At 46.6% G+C, this 17,675-nt stretch overlaps 1 protein-coding gene across 1 annotated transcript in view; it reads right to left on the bottom strand.

The window, feature by feature from the left end:
• FGF18 (fibroblast growth factor 18) overlaps positions 1-17,675 on the bottom strand; it is a 71,727-nt gene that overhangs the window by 33,960 nt on the left and 20,092 nt on the right. The window contains exon 4 of the mRNA XM_065690425.1: positions 9,716-9,896. Coding sequence (XP_065546497.1) covers positions 9,716-9,896 — 181 coding nt within the window. The remainder of the gene's footprint in view (positions 1-9,715; positions 9,897-17,675) is intronic.

Raw genomic sequence — 17,675 nt, 5'->3', positions numbered from 1 at the left:
CTGCTGGGCACTTAATCTCCTTTCAGTCTCACACAGGAGCTCCAGGAATGGCTCTGCTGAAGGCAGTGGAGTTTCACGAGTGTATGGAAGAGGATAATCAGGCCCCAGTTCTAACAGATGCCCAGCCCTGTGATCCCTCCATGCAACCAGCAGAAATGTTATTTGGGATTTATACTGAAGTTGCCTCTAGGCAAGCACCTTTGCTGCTGAAGCATGGGACATCACTGATCCCAACAGGACAAGACCAGCTTTCAGCAGCTGTGAAGTTCACCCTCTGTGTCTCCACATTGTGTGGTTTGAAACTAGGAACCCAAAGCACCCATCACGCTGCTTCAGCACTCACCCCTGCAAAACTCTGCCAGAGCAGTAACAGGGGTTTTGTGGTCAGGATACCACTCAAACCCATACCCAAAGAGGGGCATGGACACACTGTGAGCCTCATGACTGTCCCTGGACAAGCACTGGGGCCATTTGAACGTTATCTTTTTATATTTATTTGGTGCTTACATGCAATCCTATTCTTAGCCCTTCCCTACACACGGAGGTTTTCACCATTGCCAGCAGCTGTGGGTGATGTCCCCTGCTGCTGAAGCTCCCCTTGCACATCCCACCACCCGTTTCCTCTCCTGCTTGTCCCTCCAAGAACATGAGGTATAAACCAAACCATACCAGCCCTGCCAACTTGAAGCCAGGACCCCAAGCCTACGTCACCTACCACATGCTCAAATGCTAGTGACTTGCATCACCATCGCGCTGCTTAGGCGCAACATCTGCTCCTTCTCCATCCCACCAGCCCAGCTATTGGATGAGGATCAGAAGCCAACAAGCAGCATCAGGGGAGGAGGACTCCTCTCCACAGCACTACCTGGGGCTGGTTCCTTCCAGCCAGCACTGCTGTCATCCAGTCGTGATGGCAGGGAAACTGCTTGTTGGAGAAGACCCAAAACACATTGCAGCTAGAAGAAGGCAGGGTCATGGCAGATGGCTGGATGTTTTTCTTATTGCTTTGGGAAGAAAGGTGCCCTTTTTGGCAGCTGTGAATGCAGAGGAGGAGAAGGCCTTTTAGGCATCCATTTCAGCTCTCGGATGTGAGAGCAAAATAAATCTGAGCACTACCCAGTGATTCCTTAAGCTCAACCACTCCAAGCAGCATCAGCAAAGGACAGGCATATCCCCAAAGTGGATAAGCACAAGTCAGGGACACAAAGCTCAGGGGACATTTAGAAGGCCACAGCTCCTGTGTCACCATAAAAGCATGAATCTGCTATGGGCATTCAGAAAATACTTAAAATCCATCAGGGACCGATGCATGCGCTACTTACTGCTGGCACAGCTCATTAAAAGGGATGCTCACAGAGTGCAGCCACACGACCATCTCCCTCCAACCCCAATATCCCCTCTCTTCCTGACAGTAAGGAAAAATAAGGGTTTATGCTTTGCTGGGCCTTCTCCCTCCCTTCACTTCCAGCTTGCCTTCCCCTTGTAGTGAGCGCTGAGACCGCAGACGCTCTACACGTGTTCTCTTCTGCATCCGACTGGCAGGCAGTCTGGAAAATGCCAGTATTGGAACGGCCTGAATTCAGCGGTTTCTGAATGCTGATCGGACACTATTTCATTCAAGCCACAGATAGTCATTTTTGGGGGGTATTTTCAGCTCCCTTTTTGGACTCTTCCACATTTCCAAGTGTCAGGCATCAGCAATTTCTTCTCTTGGGGGCTTCGTTATTTTTCACCTTTCTGCCGAGCCTGAGGCTCAGTGTAGTTTTGTAGGGGACCAGGCTCTTCCCTCCTCTTCCAGACAGCCACGCAATGCTCCTGGTGTTGTTAATGTTTGCTGTGCTCCGTCTCGCAGCTGCGGAAATTCCTGACTATCTGGTTTTTACAAGAGCCAAGGTGAAATCTGAGCGATTGAAGTGCCTTAGTGTTTTAGAAAGTCTAACACCTTTCTTGAGGAAAACCCAACCTGGAAACAGGAATGGTCTCGCAGCATCTAAAATCACCAAGTAATTACTTCTAACCAAGCTACTGATGTGGCCTCCGTTACCACCGTCTCTTCAGCATCTTTCCATTCACAATGCTTTTATCCTGACAGCAAAACTAAGAGGTGAGGAAATGGTGCAAACCCTTGGTTTGGAGCTGAAGGAAGGACACATCAGGACATTGAGAAGATGAAATTCATATCACTTTGTTGTATGTGAAGAGCAAAGGTCCTTCTCTCCACTGCCTAGAGAGCCCAGCCTCAGTGTCCCACCACCGAAACTGGGATGCTCCAGCTGAGTGACTTGGCCAACACCACCAGCATTAAGTCTCCTGCAAAGCAAGCTACTGACTGCAGGTCTCAAACGCAACCTTGTGAGATCCCAAGTTATCTTTAAGCAAAAAGGTGCTCTTTGCACACCAAGTTCTGAATTTCTCACCCTGTCTTTAATTAAGCATGTCCTTAACAGCGTTATTGACATTCTTCATTTCCTCCAAACATTTCTTACGAAGGCCAAATCTCAGTGGCCACTTGACAAACATGCACGGTAATGTACACCAAAGCCAGAATTTACAGGACAGTTTGTTGATGAAATTTTACTTTCCCCTTCTCAAAATAAAAGCAGTTTTAAAAACCTTTCAGAAATTAAGACTATCGCATTCACAGGGTACTTTTAATTGCATCCAGACTTGAATTCATGACTGGCCTAATGCTTAGATATGGGAAAACCTCAAATACCACAATGCAAGGCTTGATAATGGACACTAACATAAAACAAGTGCAATAAACTCAAAGGAGCTCTCCCAGCATTTGCACACAGAATCACTGATGGCCCGGAAATACATTTAAAATGATGCAAACTTCTTCCAGAACTTCCTTATAGAACCATAGGATGGTTTGGGTTGGAAGGGGTCTTAAGGATCATCTCCTAGTATCCACCCCAGGTACAAATTCCAGATAGAAGCAATCTTTGCACTAATATGCACAGCGCATTTTCAGAGTTATGGAAGAGAAGCCTTAACTTTGTTTCTGTGTTATTTCATCACAGCCAAGGAAGAACATTTAGTGAAGCAGCTGCTTGAGCTACACGGGAAAAAAGCAAGGCAGGAACAGATAATATCATATTGACCTGTCTTCAGGGTCTGGCATTCACATTTTCATAAAGTGTCTTGGAAGATAAATCACTATACTAATAATATTTGTATTGATTATCTAAACTGAAGCAGCAATCGACTCCATTGTCTCACTTCCTCTTAAATTGCTCACAGATGGGATCCTATTTCCTATTCTGCATTTCTAATGGGAACACTTAAATCACAGCACAGAATTATGTACACGCACAAACTGTTAACAAAAACCTTCCTATGACTTGCATGAAAATAAAGATTTTTCACTTTGTAGCTCACTTCCCACTCCACACAGAAATCAAAAATGACAAATTATCAGCAGACCTCAAAACTACTTCTCCTCATTATTTCTGGGCCCCTAATATTTACTGACAGACAGGCCTATGTTTTCCAAACCCTCATTAGTGATTACGGAGACTTGAAGTTTGGACACAGAGCTAAAAGGTGATGATGGTTTTTCCCCTGTGAAAGTCAAGCCTCTTTAAGCTATCTCAAGGTCCAGAAGTAGGGAAATAAAAAAATCACTATAACGTCAGAGGGGAAATAAACAGCTTCTGCTGTTACTACAGGTACAAAACAGGGACTGCTGCAGAAAGAGCTGAACTTCAGATGTGAGGCTGGCCACAGTGGGAGTTTGGATTAGCAGTTATCAAAACCAAAAGTAAAGGAAATTGGCAACAAATGCATTGTTTGAAAGAGGTTTGTCGCAAATCAAAACGCAAAAGGCACGGATTTTTCTTCCCAAGCTTTTCATCCCACCTAAGCAGGGTTTTGCCTTACAGCACAGGCACACAGTACAGCAGAATCAAAACCGAAAATGTCTTAAATGCCAATTCAAACAGCTGCTGAGCCTTCCACAGTGGCCTGGAAGGTGAGGGCAGCCCAGGCTCCTCACTGCCCAGTACAGCCCCAGAGCTCCAGCTCTGGTTCCACAAAGCAGGAGCCGGCTGCAGCACGTCAGTTTATCCCCACGCCTGCACCATTGCCCTGCTGCAGATGAGAACAGGAGACATTTTAAGGAATAAAAATAAAATCAAAATAAAATAAAGCAAGCAGGGGATGTTGGGCAAGAAGGGAAAAAACAGAGCCACAACACAGCAGCTGGACGGCGCAGGCTTCTCCAGCTCAGGCCAGTCCCCAGGACCCATATGACTGTACAGCTGCCATGGTGAATGATCATCCCTTGCGCTGAGGTCAGCTCTGCCCCCGGGCTAAGTAAGTGAAAATAAATGGTTGAGAAGATAAAAGGTCTCTTAAAAAAATTATTTGTCTTGTTGTCATGTCAGAACTGTAATGGGAACTGACTGGAGGCAGCGATACGTCCTTTAAATAGGAAACAGCCATCCTGATGGCCCAGCGGAATAAATTACAAAGCAAATCACAGTTCGTGCTTGGTATAGGGCTGAGCAGGACAGCCCCTTCGGACGTACCTGGCTCCTGGGAAGAAAAGTAGCTTTCTGAACATCCAGCCTGTGGAAATACAGCTATATTTAACTAACCCAAATCACACCTGGGCTACATCTCCTGCCTTTCTTACAGGTCAATTCTGCACCTTCCAGCCACAATGAATTTCATTTTTAATTCCCGCTCTTCCCAGGAGGGGGATGAAAATTGATTTTTAACTATTCTAGGAAGGGAAAGGGTTAATCAGGTTTCCCAAGGCTGCTTGCTGTTAAGGTGCCAGAAATACCAAGGGGAAGGAATGACTTGCTAAAGATGGGACAATGGCACTGGTATTTTGCATTTGTTTCCAGGCTTTGAGATAGAACAAATGGGAGTCATTAGTGAAATGAGTTTAGGGAGTTCTAAATTAGCTGTCAGGCTGCCAAGCCCCAAGAAGTGCTATGTCAGCCATTAATTCCGGAGAGCACAGGATTACCCAGACCTAGGAAGGAATCCTGTAAACTTTAGAGTCAATTAAAGGAGGCTATTTCACTATAATATTTTCCACACATATTACACCTCCTCATGGAACAGAGCCCACTTCTACCACAAACGAAATCTCTGGCGGGCTGCAGTGTGGCTGATGTCTAGACAGCCGTAATGGGCTCTCCATGGGCTTGTCCACTGGCATCTCTGGGAAGCTCCCGCTAGAACAGCAGGCGGGACTGCAAGCTCTGGAGTGCATCACCCAGGCTGGGGTGGCCCCAGGAAGAAGCCACCCATCTCACCAAGTTCCCTGCACATCTGTTCAGGGTGTGATATCCTATACCAGGAACACCCATAGGACACAGAGGTAACGCCTGGATGCTGCATGCACACGACCCCTTGAATTAGCTTTGCTCCCCAGTGTGCCTGATCCCATATTTGTTGACACCCCGCTAGCAAACCCATGCTTTGTTAACCTCCCGGATCAGAAGCACATCTTCAGTCCTGAGCTAAACCCTCCTGGGCCCAGGGGGAGTCTTTAAGTGGACTTTACTGGCTCAGGGTCCATCCCCTGGGTGACTGAAGACGATGAGAAGGAGCAATGTCATACCTGTGTGCTGCCCCTCACATGCGGCGCTTCAAAGCAAGCCTCCCATGCTGCAGACAAGAAGCTCTATAAAACTGATGGTTTACAACCTTCTAGGGGATCCAAGAGGTTTTGTTTAAACTGTGATAGAGTAGGTCTATGGACAAAATACCACCGGATAGCAACCTGGAACTTACAGACTAATAACATACCTACGTATACAGCGTCCCAGGCTTCAGGACACCCAAGCACTCACCACGATAAGTTACCTCCACAGAGAGGGCAAGCGCAAAGACCCCTCAGGCCCCGCTCGCCTCTCCTGATGGCTATCACTTCTCATCACCCCACAGGACAGCAGTAGCTGGGGATAAAGTAAAACAAAAATCACGTGGCTGCAAAATACAAATGAGGCAAAAAATGCCTTCACCCAACCAAGAGCGCTCTGTCTCCCCAACTGCGCCGGATACAAAGATCGTGAGCAAACAGGATAGAATGTCTTCTGCCTTTTGTGAAATGAAAATAAATGAAAGGATCTAAGGTTTCAGGTCACTGATCCCTCTCTTCCCTATCTGTACCATTTATCAGAGGTAGAATATAAAGGTTCCAGGTCCTTTTCTTTCTTTTTTGTCTGCACTTTAATGGTTGTTTTTTCTCCTTCCCCCTTTCATTTTCTGAATGAAAGGACCACTTAGGAACCTGTAAAGTAATAATAAGCTTATACCAGGAATATTGTTTCTCTGGGCCAGTGCAAACTCTTCCTGAATAGGTTGAAGAGATTAAAGTAAAAATGCAATCTGTAAATAGATCGGTCCTTTAATTAGTTTATAGTGTGTGAAGAGATAATATTTTGCTCACGTAGATCATCTGTTATCTGAAGATCTCAGAGCATTTTAGGAACATCAATTACGCCTAAAAAAACCCCAACCTTGGGAGATAGGTAAGTGTATTTAGATTAATTAGCATTGTTGTGAGCATTATTATTAGATTTAATTTAGCTCAATAATTGACTTATCTATTAAGGGATTCTAATTCATCTGAGAAGGACTCAAATCCATCTGATTAAAAGAATTATATCGACTCAATTAATTCTATTAACTGACTTAATTTGCTATTTAATAATTCAACACATGGGGCCAGATCTTGGCCCTGAAGAACGCACAAACCAAAAATGACATGCAGGAATTATTATGCCAACAAAACTATGCATTGCGGCACACGCGTTTTTCCTTGCACATGGCATTTGCAAACCCGGGTAAAACATTGCAGGGGTTTCCTTAGGGCAGATTCCCCCAGCCTTGTGGTGCCTTCTCCCCCCAAACCAGGGCTGGCAGGTCTTTGTGCTGCACTCAGGGTGGCTGCCTGGAAATGAGCAATTCACTGGCTGAGAGCTGCCACCTCCCCTCTTTTCTGGACCTTCTCTTCTACCAAGAGGTGAGAAGTTTTACAGAAGTCAATAAAACCTTGCAATAAAACTAACCTCCTTCAAAGGCAGGGCAACCCTCCCACGCCAGCCATTTGGAAGCTGTATATGTGGAAAAAAAAAGAGAGAGAGAAAAAAGCACCTCTTCACTTGGACACTGCTCTTTAACCAGTTGTGAATGCACGGGAGGAGAGGGGAAAGAGGTGCTAAAATGTTATTAGCTCCCTCATCCTTACAACTGGCTAGTGCTAATTGCTAGTGATGAGCACTGTGGACCCCAGCCACACAAAGCTTCTCCCATTAAGAGTGACTTTGTGTCACCCTCGCCTAATGTTACCTTCTCTTAATGGGACTGAGTTGTTGGGAGAATTCGGGGCTGGAGCCAGCTCACGGGCACTTTTCCCCGCATCTCTTTTCTCAGACATCGGCTCTTGCTCATCCTCCCAAAGCCTTCCCCAAGCTGCAATCCTTAGGACATCAATCCACATCACCTCCAGCATCATCTCCCCTGCCAGTGGGGACAGGGTTAAAACAGTGGAGAAACAGTGGGGCGATGTGGTCAAGACAGGAGCTGGGCACTGCCCAGTGCTGAGCACGGCTCTGACCCGCCGTGCCAGCATAGGCACTAAAAGAGGGGAGAAGGGAAAAAGGGCAGGAGGAAGGGCAGCCGTCTGCTGCATGAGGAAAGGTGTCCTCCGTCGGACGAGAATCCGACCAGCAAGACAGAGATGTGGATCAAAAGTTTGCAACTGTTGAGACCCCCAGACCTGTTTTAAGCCTCTCTCTGGTCTTGATCAAAGGTTACTCCATAATAATGCCGCGGGGGGAGGGGTTCCCAGCACATAATGAATCCTGTGTCATTGCCTTTGTATCCAGTTTTGGCTGTAACACAGATGGTTCTCACTTCAGTAACTCCGACATCTCTCCCCCCTTCATTATCACAGCTAGGAGCTCTGCGTGGTCACATCCTGGACCTCCGTGTCCCACCTCACTGTCTCCCCGATTATCATGCTCTAAGTGTTCCCTTGCCAAGCAAGATGATGAACAACAGATTTCCATAACCTTTCAGCACGGCTAGGGATGGGAAGGCTTTGCAGCTTGATGCCTCAAGGAGTTTTATTAGGAGGCACAGGGGAGGGAGCAGGCGGGGTGTCAGCAAATGAGCAGAGCACTCTGGGTTATCCAAGGATGCCAGCAACCAGGAACGGAGAGGATTTGGTGGCAGGAAGAGACACAGGCACCGGGGAGCTCCCGAGACGGGCAATCTGGGGCTCTGCAATTGTGCAGCATCACCACCGGTCACGAGCAAGCACGCTCCTGTGTGAGGATTTGTTGTTCAGACACGATTGCATATGTATGAAGGGGACAAGATGGGCTTTGACACATAAATTAGCACTTGTCAGCTGCTCACGGGCACACTTCCCTGCTGCACCCCACTGTAAATGCTGCCTTCTTTTATGGAGAGGAAAACGACATCTCGTTACCTGACAGTCACTGTGGGCAGGAGCGTTTCCTGGGAAGCCAGCAGCCAGCACACAGAGACTGGTTTACATATCAAACCTTAAGAGGATGAATGCAATAACGTGACACAATAATTAGCAGCCAAGTGGCACTTTCCACTCCTGTTTTATCTGGAAATTTGGGCATGACAAAGGACAAAGTTGATGAGACCTCTGGGCAGGGCTTTCTCTGAGAGATGGGGTAACGGCACACAACAACTCCCCACAACAGCCCTGGGGGTTCATTTCACACCAGCCAGGTGCTGTCTCTGCTGTCACCTCCCATGACATCAGGCTGGCAGCAGCTGCCCCCATGCCAGGCACAGTTGTGTACCTCATCCTGCCTGGAGCTCCCCGAGGGAACAGCCATTCCCAGTTTGACCTGCCATTATCATAGCCCACCACCACCTCACCAGTTCTGCACGTGAAATCAGCCTCACGTGAACATGATGCCAGCTGATGCACACACACACACATCTCTGTGGCAACGTGTGAACACACAGGCTGTACGTCCATAAGAGGAAAAGAACCAGTTTTCTGAACAGACCTAAAATCCTTCCAGCAACCAACCTGAGCAAAAGCATCCCTGCCACAACCGTCCTGAAACATACCAGAATTACAGAGTTCTCTCATAATTCAGCCTGCTAGCAGCATTTGTAGCATGTTGCTTGTGTGCAAATCACGTTGAGAGTAGTGGAACAGTGTGCTAGCCCAGGCAATGGTTCAATTATTCAAGTTCCTGCAGGATCCACATGCCCTGAGATTCAACTTACGCTCTGGGGTACTCCCAAAGTTCTGACGTCTGTTTAATTCCAGTTCAAGCCCAATATCCCTCCATCTAGAAAGATGAGAGTGCTTTACTGAAGCACTAGATTCACCCAACTCGAGCCCAGAGTTCATGGGGCAAGAACATCCCCCATCACCAACTGGGGTATCATGCATGAATTGCAGTCGACAACACTGAGCTCATCCGTTGGGCAGAAGAAGATTTTTCCCTTCAAGCATCACCATACACTAATAAATTGGAGCATGACATGATTGTGGGAACTGCCTGCAGCTGGGAGCTGGGCTGACAGCCTGCTCCGACACAACAAATGTTCTTAACCTGGAAAGGTTTTTTCCCCTTTTATCCTGTTCTTTTATTGCTCTTGTTTTTCTCCCAAGAGGTTCTCAGCCCAACATCCAGGACTAAAGCCTTTGACCTGCAGGCTGGGGGGTCCCAGTAAATATTCTTACCATATTTATCTCCATCTTCTCCTTTGGCACTGATCCTCCTGCCGAGCACTTGGATGTGTTTCCCACTTGTCCTGCTGTAGAGCTGATAGAGCCGAAGCTGCTTCCTGCTCACGTCGTCCCTCGCTCTCGTCTGGTTTTCCACATGTATCCGAAAATCTACATTCTCCTCGGCAGCAAACATCTGGGAGTGAATGGGGAGAGAGGAGAAAACAGAACAGACCATGAGACAAAACAAGCGTCTTGGACAGAAAGACCACATACCAACCTGCCAACGGGCACATGGCACAAGAGGACTCTAATTTGGCTGCCCTTCCCTTGAGAGATGCAGTGTCAGGCACTCAACATGTAACTCTAACCAGAGCTGGCTCTCTACAGAAAGCCATACCTGGGGTTTTACAATCAAATTGTAGGGCTTTTCTTGAGTAAAAACTTCTCCTCAGTCCTGCTTTGATTTAATCCTGGTCAGTCACACTGGCCATAAATCAGGCTCTCCATTGCATAGGCATAAGTTCCACCAGGATACATGGACACAAATGGGAGAAAGGGGATGGACAACTCCATTTCAGAGATTTTGTGCTTCACCTTCACTAGCTGCATTAATTCCCCGATTAACTGCAGGTACAAAGTCAGGGGAAAAAAACTATTTATGCTGACATTAGCAGACTGGACTCTAGCTTTGCACAGGCATAAAATCTACTACAATCAAAGTGTCATCTGTACATGGGCACTCTCCTCCATAACTTTTTGCCAGCTCTGCTTTTCAGTGAAGCCAACTCACTGGTGACCATCCGTGGATGCGCCTCTGTCTGCCTCAACAGGGCCATGGCCTGGGGTGAGATCACAAGGACCAGCGAGAGCCAAACCAGCACGTCCAGACAGGAGGCCAGTATCAGCAGGGGTCTGCTCGCTTGAGCCATTGCATCTCCTTTTTCTGCCAATGGATTAAATTAACCTTAGTTCAACACAGCCTTAAAATATTACCAGAAACTTTCTCTGACACTTCTCTGGAGATCTTGTTTCTTATCTTAACTGTTCCCAAGAAACACCGAAACAGGATTCCTGCTTTTGCTTCCAGAGACTCATCCTGCCTTGCCCAAGGTTAGAGGACCAGACAACCCAGACCTTCTCAGGGGAGGCTGGGCAGCACACACCCCCAAAAGCCCTTAACACCCAAACGATAGGAAAGCCCAGAAATGGCTTCGTGATCTGTCCCCACAGGCATCCGCACCACAACATCCACGCTGCCAACTCCAAACTCCCAGATGGACAATATTTTGGTGGCAGACCCCCTTCAGAGGACAATAAACCAGTTGGAAGCCAAAAGCAAAAGATTATCGAGTGGCACACACACCACACGATAGGCAATATTTAATTTGACCAAGACAAAGACCAGTCAAAGTCTATCCATTGTTGGTAAGCTATAAAGCTGGGTACCACTTGCATGTAAGAGACAAAACCCACCATAAAATAAGAATCACATGGGAATTTAATGATGCCGAGCTTTGGGACTGGCAGAGGACCAACATTTACTTCTAGCCCAGTTACTATTTCTCCTCTTAACATATTCCCATTACAGCACACTTGTCCTCCCAACCTAGCATTCTGATATATTGGTGTGGGGATGGAGCTGGCAATACAAATGAGAAACGGTCAATAAATCCTCATTCAGGTCAGTTCCAGGCTAAAACACATAAGCGCAAGTGGCCACAACACACAAAACAGCCCCACTTCAGTCTCCTGCGTATGTCATCTCATACCAGCAAATATTTTGAAGCCAAATACTCCCTGAAATTCAAAACCTCAAACAGAACTTTTTAGCGTTTCCAGTTATCGAGTAGACACACAGATCAGCAGCAGGAGGAAAACTTTGGGCAGGCAGTGCTGCTTAGCACCAGACCTTCACTAAGCAACCCAAACAAAAACATTATATTCAACACAGTGGCAACAGCAATGAGGTTCACAGCGATGTTGCTGCCTTTATGAAATGCTGGGATTATGCTATTTGAATCCCAAGTCCTAGAAGGGAAAGCGATTTAACTCATTTTACGGTCAGAAGTCAGGAGGAGACGGCAGGACCTAAACACATAGGCTGAGAAAAGGAAATTCAGGGTCTAACCAGACACTGGAGGTGATGACAGAGGTGACAGACAAGAGCTGCACAATTAATGGGAGTGATACTTCCCTCTCAGAAAACCAAGGGGGTGCCCCTCTCACGGCACCAAGAAGCTGTGACCCAACACTGAGGATGCGAGTGGAAAAGCAGCCTTGGTACCTGCAGGAGGGCACCGTGGGATGCTGACCAATCTCATCCCTGTCCCTAAGCCAAGCTCTGCTTGCCGTCCTCTCACCAGGCACCACGGCTGTGTCTGAGCACAGCAAGCAGGACTCAGCTTTAGACATGAATAATATTAATTTCTTCTTCTTTTCTTTCTGCAGATTTCCTCGCTTTCTTTTCAAATTATATTATTGCAAAGGATGCTAAATTACTAAAAGCAGAGATGTTCAAGTAAAACGTTGACAGCCTGCCTAGTACCCACAAAAAGCAAGGCTATTTGCAGTTAAGATTCTGGCTCCATCATTTTAAGATTTAAAACAGATTTTAAATCAAGATGACGTCGCTACGTTGCTTTCACCACATGTTAATGAATTTCACATTTTTCTAGGAAAGGAAAAAAAAAAAAGACTAAACAGGTGGGATCTGACGCGGGGGGAAGGGCAGGTTGCTTTGCTTTCCTGGAAACTTCAAACAGAACAGGCAATCTGTTTTCCAAAACATGCTTTAATTCTCTATTTTAGTTGTCTCTTGAGCACTCACACCACAGAGGCCCCAGCCGCAGTGCTCGGGTGGACCTTGGAGCACCCATGGAGCCCTCCTGTGCTGTGATCTGCTCCCAGCATGGCACAAACACGCCTGCACACATTTCTCACAGTTCTCCTGCCCCAAATCAGCTAATTGAGCACGTCCCACCTTCTCAAGAAGGGCACACAGCAGCCCAGAGGAATGACATCTCCTCCTGCCCAGGCAGCATCCCCTATAGCCTCAACACTTTGATCGAGCCCAGCAGTAATCAAATATGCAGGGATCAGAGGGAACACAAACCCCACAAATAAAGTCAGTCCAAGAGTGTACCACTCCATCAGTTCTCCAGCAACAGGTCCAGCTCTATCCCGGGGAAAGAAATCCTGAAGGAGGAACATGCTACAGGCTCTTGCAGCTGACCTGTCCCCTGGTCAAGAAGCCATGGTCCAGAGCAGCAGTGAAACCACCAGAATTTAGCTGCTGCTTAAAGATAAGCTCAGACTTAACCACTCTGCTGAAACAGGATGCTCTGCTGGAGTGTGGCCAAGGTGAATTTGCTGTGCCAGCCTGGGCTGCATCTGGCCCGCAGCAGAGCATCAATACTCTAAAATAAAATTTCATGCAGTGTCGATTTCATGAGATAAAACCTATTTGATCATTGTTGAAATCCATTCTCACAGTATCCCTGCCCTAAAGAGTATATTCCCTCAAGCAGTTAACTTTGCTGAGATAAGAAAGTCCAGTTGTATATACCATAAGAGAGACTCTCTTTCATAAATCTCAAGAAAAATTGGTAACATATGCCTCCTTTGGTAACACTCACTGAAGAAGGTCACCTAAAACCAAGTCATTCCACCCCCAAATGCATTTCCATAACAATCACAACCACACAAAAACGAATGCAGAGATGTCTTTAGTCCCATTCCCACATGAAAACTTCAGGGCTTCCACTTCTGTTCACCAAAGCAATAGGAAATCTCTTTCTTCTAACTATTAGTATGTTATTACTGCATTCAAAAACATGATACACAAAATGACAGCCTGGGTTTCTTTGGCCTTTCATCCTGATCATCCACACTTCCATGATGTACATAGCAAAACCTAAAGATCCTGAATTCAGAGTTCAGCACAACAGGTCCCTGAAATGAACAGCAGCTTAAAACTTCTAGCTCCAACCAGCAACATATCCTGTGGGATGCTCCCTGGGGATAGGTAAAGGATTTCCTGCATCACCCTATCTCCTCCAGCATTTTGGTGGGATTTGGGGTTATACTGTGGACTCCATATCCAACTGGTATGGGTCACCCTCTATGCAGGACAACTTCAGCATCTCAGGATAGTAGGTTTCATGTAACTCCATCTCATTCTTTGCCAACAGCTTATGGTCTGCAAAATTCCAATTGTTAAAACAGAGCATCAAATTTGGTTTAATTTTTATTTTTACCCTTTGTCCTGTCTTTCATCTCAGATCAGTTCCTCACCCTTTTACTGTTTATTTGTCACTATGTCTTTCAGTGATAACATACAGCTACACAGACATCATACATATACAGGTGGCAATTCAGATCTAGGCAAGGGAGTGAACAAGATCCCTTTTAAAAACAACCAGCACCTCGAGCAGCTTAAAGCATCAGAAATGCCTCACTCCTGAGAAGAAACAGCTCTCCCATCCCCACATTGTACTTGCCCAATCATTCAAGGTAGGAGCATGTAGTCCTACCTCCTTTCCAAACAGCCACAGAAACCAGAAATGACATCTGTCTTCAGACACAGCCCACACTGGAAGATTTTCAAGTGCTTTTTTCTGCTGAATAATTCTGAAACGAGTGGATTTCATTCTAAATGTCATTACAGCGACCCTTCATCTTGAAGAACGACTCTCCTATTTGTGAAATCCCAGGTGGAGAGCAAGGGAAAGACCATTTTGCTGATGCAGCCTAAGGTGTCACCGTTAAGTAATCCAAGAAACGCTCAAGAACAGCAAAAGCCTCTGACAGCAGCACTGCGATGTTAGTCCTGCACAAGCTTGTGCCACATCTCTGCAAACACCGATGCCTTGTTGTGAACGGAAAGCAATCACACCTCGCCAAGGTCAATGAAACCCTCATGGTGCCAAGCCACGTTTATGGGATTTGGCTTTCCATCCAACTCGCCTCTACGCACTTCGACTCTTCTATTTTAAGTTTTCCAGTAAAAGGGGATGTTAATCTGTTATTGTTCATGTCATAAAGCGTTACAGCATGAGATGTCCAAGGCCCACAGCATGGCCAAGTTAGCTGGGAGCTGGACTTCAGAATTTCCTGATTTTTTTGCTATTTATCCTACAGAGCCCCCAAGCCTCATCAGAGAGCAAACCATATGTCATTCCCCAAACTGAGCTCGGAGTACAAAATCCCTCTCGCTGAGGGCCGTAACAATTGCATAAGATAAACAAATCAAGCTATTCAAAGTCCTTTCAAACCCCATCTGATAAGCAGGAAATACTTATTACCTTTCAGCCATCAAATCAACCTAATATTAATGATTTTCTCCATGACCTTCTAAACACATGAAAGTTAACTCAATAAGGTCAACAAGAGGATATCCAAGACAGATCTCTCTCAAGTCCGCAAAGGCAAGTAACAAACCACTTTGCTTCCATGACTTTGGCAAAATTCCTCTATGCCAATTACAGCAGGATTTGCTAGCTCACCATGACAGCCATCCTCGACATACTGTGAAACACAATGCATTCCTTACTTGCTGCTTTTTCCTCCTCTTAACTGCAAAGTCAATCCATCGCCAGGATACTGTTACCTTCAGGTTACAGAGCCTAGCTCGAAGCCAGACAGAAGTGTATGCACACTGCTCTGACGTATTCAATTCTTTCGGCTCAGAAGCACATTTGGAAATGTACCTAACACAAAGTGCCTCCATATTCAGATGCACAGCAGGAACCTGGAGAGAAGGGAGAGGGCACTTTGGAATGAATCTCTGCATCCAACTGGAGAGAGTCTACAGCACGGCAGTGCCAGAACTGCACAAGTGTAACTAAGCCTTTCGAAATAACAGAACTTAGACCTTTGCTCGGGGGTTTGTTTCTTCTTGCAATCAACAGAAACTTTTTTTTTTTCTTGAAAAATAAATATCCAAAAAGGTAAGGTGCACTCTCAATCCCTGGGAAGCATCACCTTGGATGATGACTCTTTATCCTCCAGGATGCACTGTCAGAAAGTTTTGTTTCAGTGGGAAAAAATATTTCATCAGAGAAGCACAAATGTCCTATTTAAAACCCAGATGCCAAAAGATCTTGCTCCATGAGAGCTGTAGCACTTTATAGCCCATTCATAAATTGAGTCATGAACCATCTTTTATTTTTGCTTCCTTAGAACGTTTCAGAAACACTTCCCTAATTTTGTACCTCATATATTTACATCCCGTTTACCTTCATTTGTTCATGTACCAACAATGTCCTTCAGCTTGAATACTTTTCCTCTGTGTGCTTTTCCTTGTGATGCATTCAGGCTATTTCCTTTCTCTGCTCTCTTCCCAACATCCGTTTCACCATGCTGGGAAAGAAAGAAAGCCAAGAACCAGACCACCTCCACCTCCCCTCCTGCATCTGCCCTCATTGCAGAGTTGCTCCTGCCCACACCAAGGATGGGTGCCAAGCTCTCCCTTGGCATGGAGACATCAGCCCATGCTGGAGAGAAACCCAGAGCTCCCCTCACTCCTGCACAGATATGCTCTGAAACTGAGCCGCTCACTTCTTTGGCTTGAGCTCTTTCAAGTTACTGCAGTATGTGAAATTCAAGGATGTTTGCTCTTTGTTTAATGCGCTCTAAGTGAAGTGCATGTAGGGATGGAGCTGGAAAGAAGGAAACGGGGTGATGAGGGGGTCGAGCCTGCCCATCCCTTTAGATTTCAGAAATGTTAAACAAGACCCAAAGAGAAGACATTTCAAGGGCTTGGAAAAGGGGACATACAACTCAGCGAGGTGACACATACTTGGATCCAAAAGCTGCTCTGCAAGCGGAGCCTCCTCTTGTCCAGAGAGCTGCCTGCTGCATTCAGAGAGGCCACACATTAAACCTCCTTGGGCAGCCTCAGACCTCCATTCCCTCTGAAACCGCTGTGGAATATAGCTAGTGCTCAGCTAAACTGCCCAGCACCTCCCCGAGATCCCACCAGCTTTCCAAGCCATGTACCACTGCTATCCAGCTCCCCTAACGCAACAAGTCCATCAACCCTCGGATGGCAGACAGCAGTGTTACTGAGCCTGGTATGAAACCACAAGGAAGACGGGAGCGAGTGCCAAAAAACTGGAACCCGAGAGCTTGAGGAAACGAATGTTTTATGGCCCATCAGTCAGTATTTGGCCATTTTCTAGAGAAAGATGATGCCGCCTTCGAGAAAACCAAACTTCTCCTTTTGATGATGGAGTGAGCCATAGCCAGAACTGTGAAAACGCACAGCTTGTGAGATGGTGACATTTTAAACTTGTTCCACCCTGGGGAACGGCTCAGTCTGGGGAAGAGCAGGGTTTCAGCCTTCATTAATGACTCTTAAAGCCCCGGCCATGCTCATGGGCAGGCAGGGAAAGAGGAGGCGCATGCACAGCGAGTGCTCCAGCCGGTGCAGAGCCCAGCACGAGCGTGATGCTGAGGTGCTGCAGTGCAGCAATCCTGAGCAGCTCCAGCACCCGTCCACCACACCTCCACCTGCATCTGCCCCTTCTCACTGATTCAGGACAAGCTCACTGGCTGCAGCCCCCAGGTCACATTATGAGAGCAGCAAGGGCAGCCCACCCCTGTGCCACCACCTTCCCCCCACAGGAGTCTGCGTTGTGCCCTGGTGCAGCAGGGATGTAGCAGCCAAGACAAGCCACCTCCCCGTGCCAAAAGGCACCGTCTCCCCATGGGATGAGCTCCTGCTACCTGTACTAACCAAAGCAAACCAGCCCCATGCCGCTCCAAGGCAGGGGTGTCTGCAGGATGCTGCCTCTTGCCACGAGCTCTTGACAGTTTTGATTCTCCAGAAATACAATTCAGACCTTAACTATTTCACATGTTTTTCTCCAGTTGTGATGTGTTGTTATTTTTAAACTTAGGGCTGGCATTTGTTACCACAGCTATCAATCAGGCAACGAGCAAGCAGGGCTTTTTCTTTCTTCCTTTCTTT

Source organism: Lathamus discolor, chromosome 10 (genome assembly GCF_037157495.1).
Source record: "Lathamus discolor isolate bLatDis1 chromosome 10, bLatDis1.hap1, whole genome shotgun sequence".
Classification (NCBI taxonomy): domain Eukaryota; kingdom Metazoa; phylum Chordata; class Aves; order Psittaciformes; family Psittacidae; genus Lathamus; species Lathamus discolor.
This window is presented reverse-complemented; position numbering and strand designations above follow the sequence as displayed.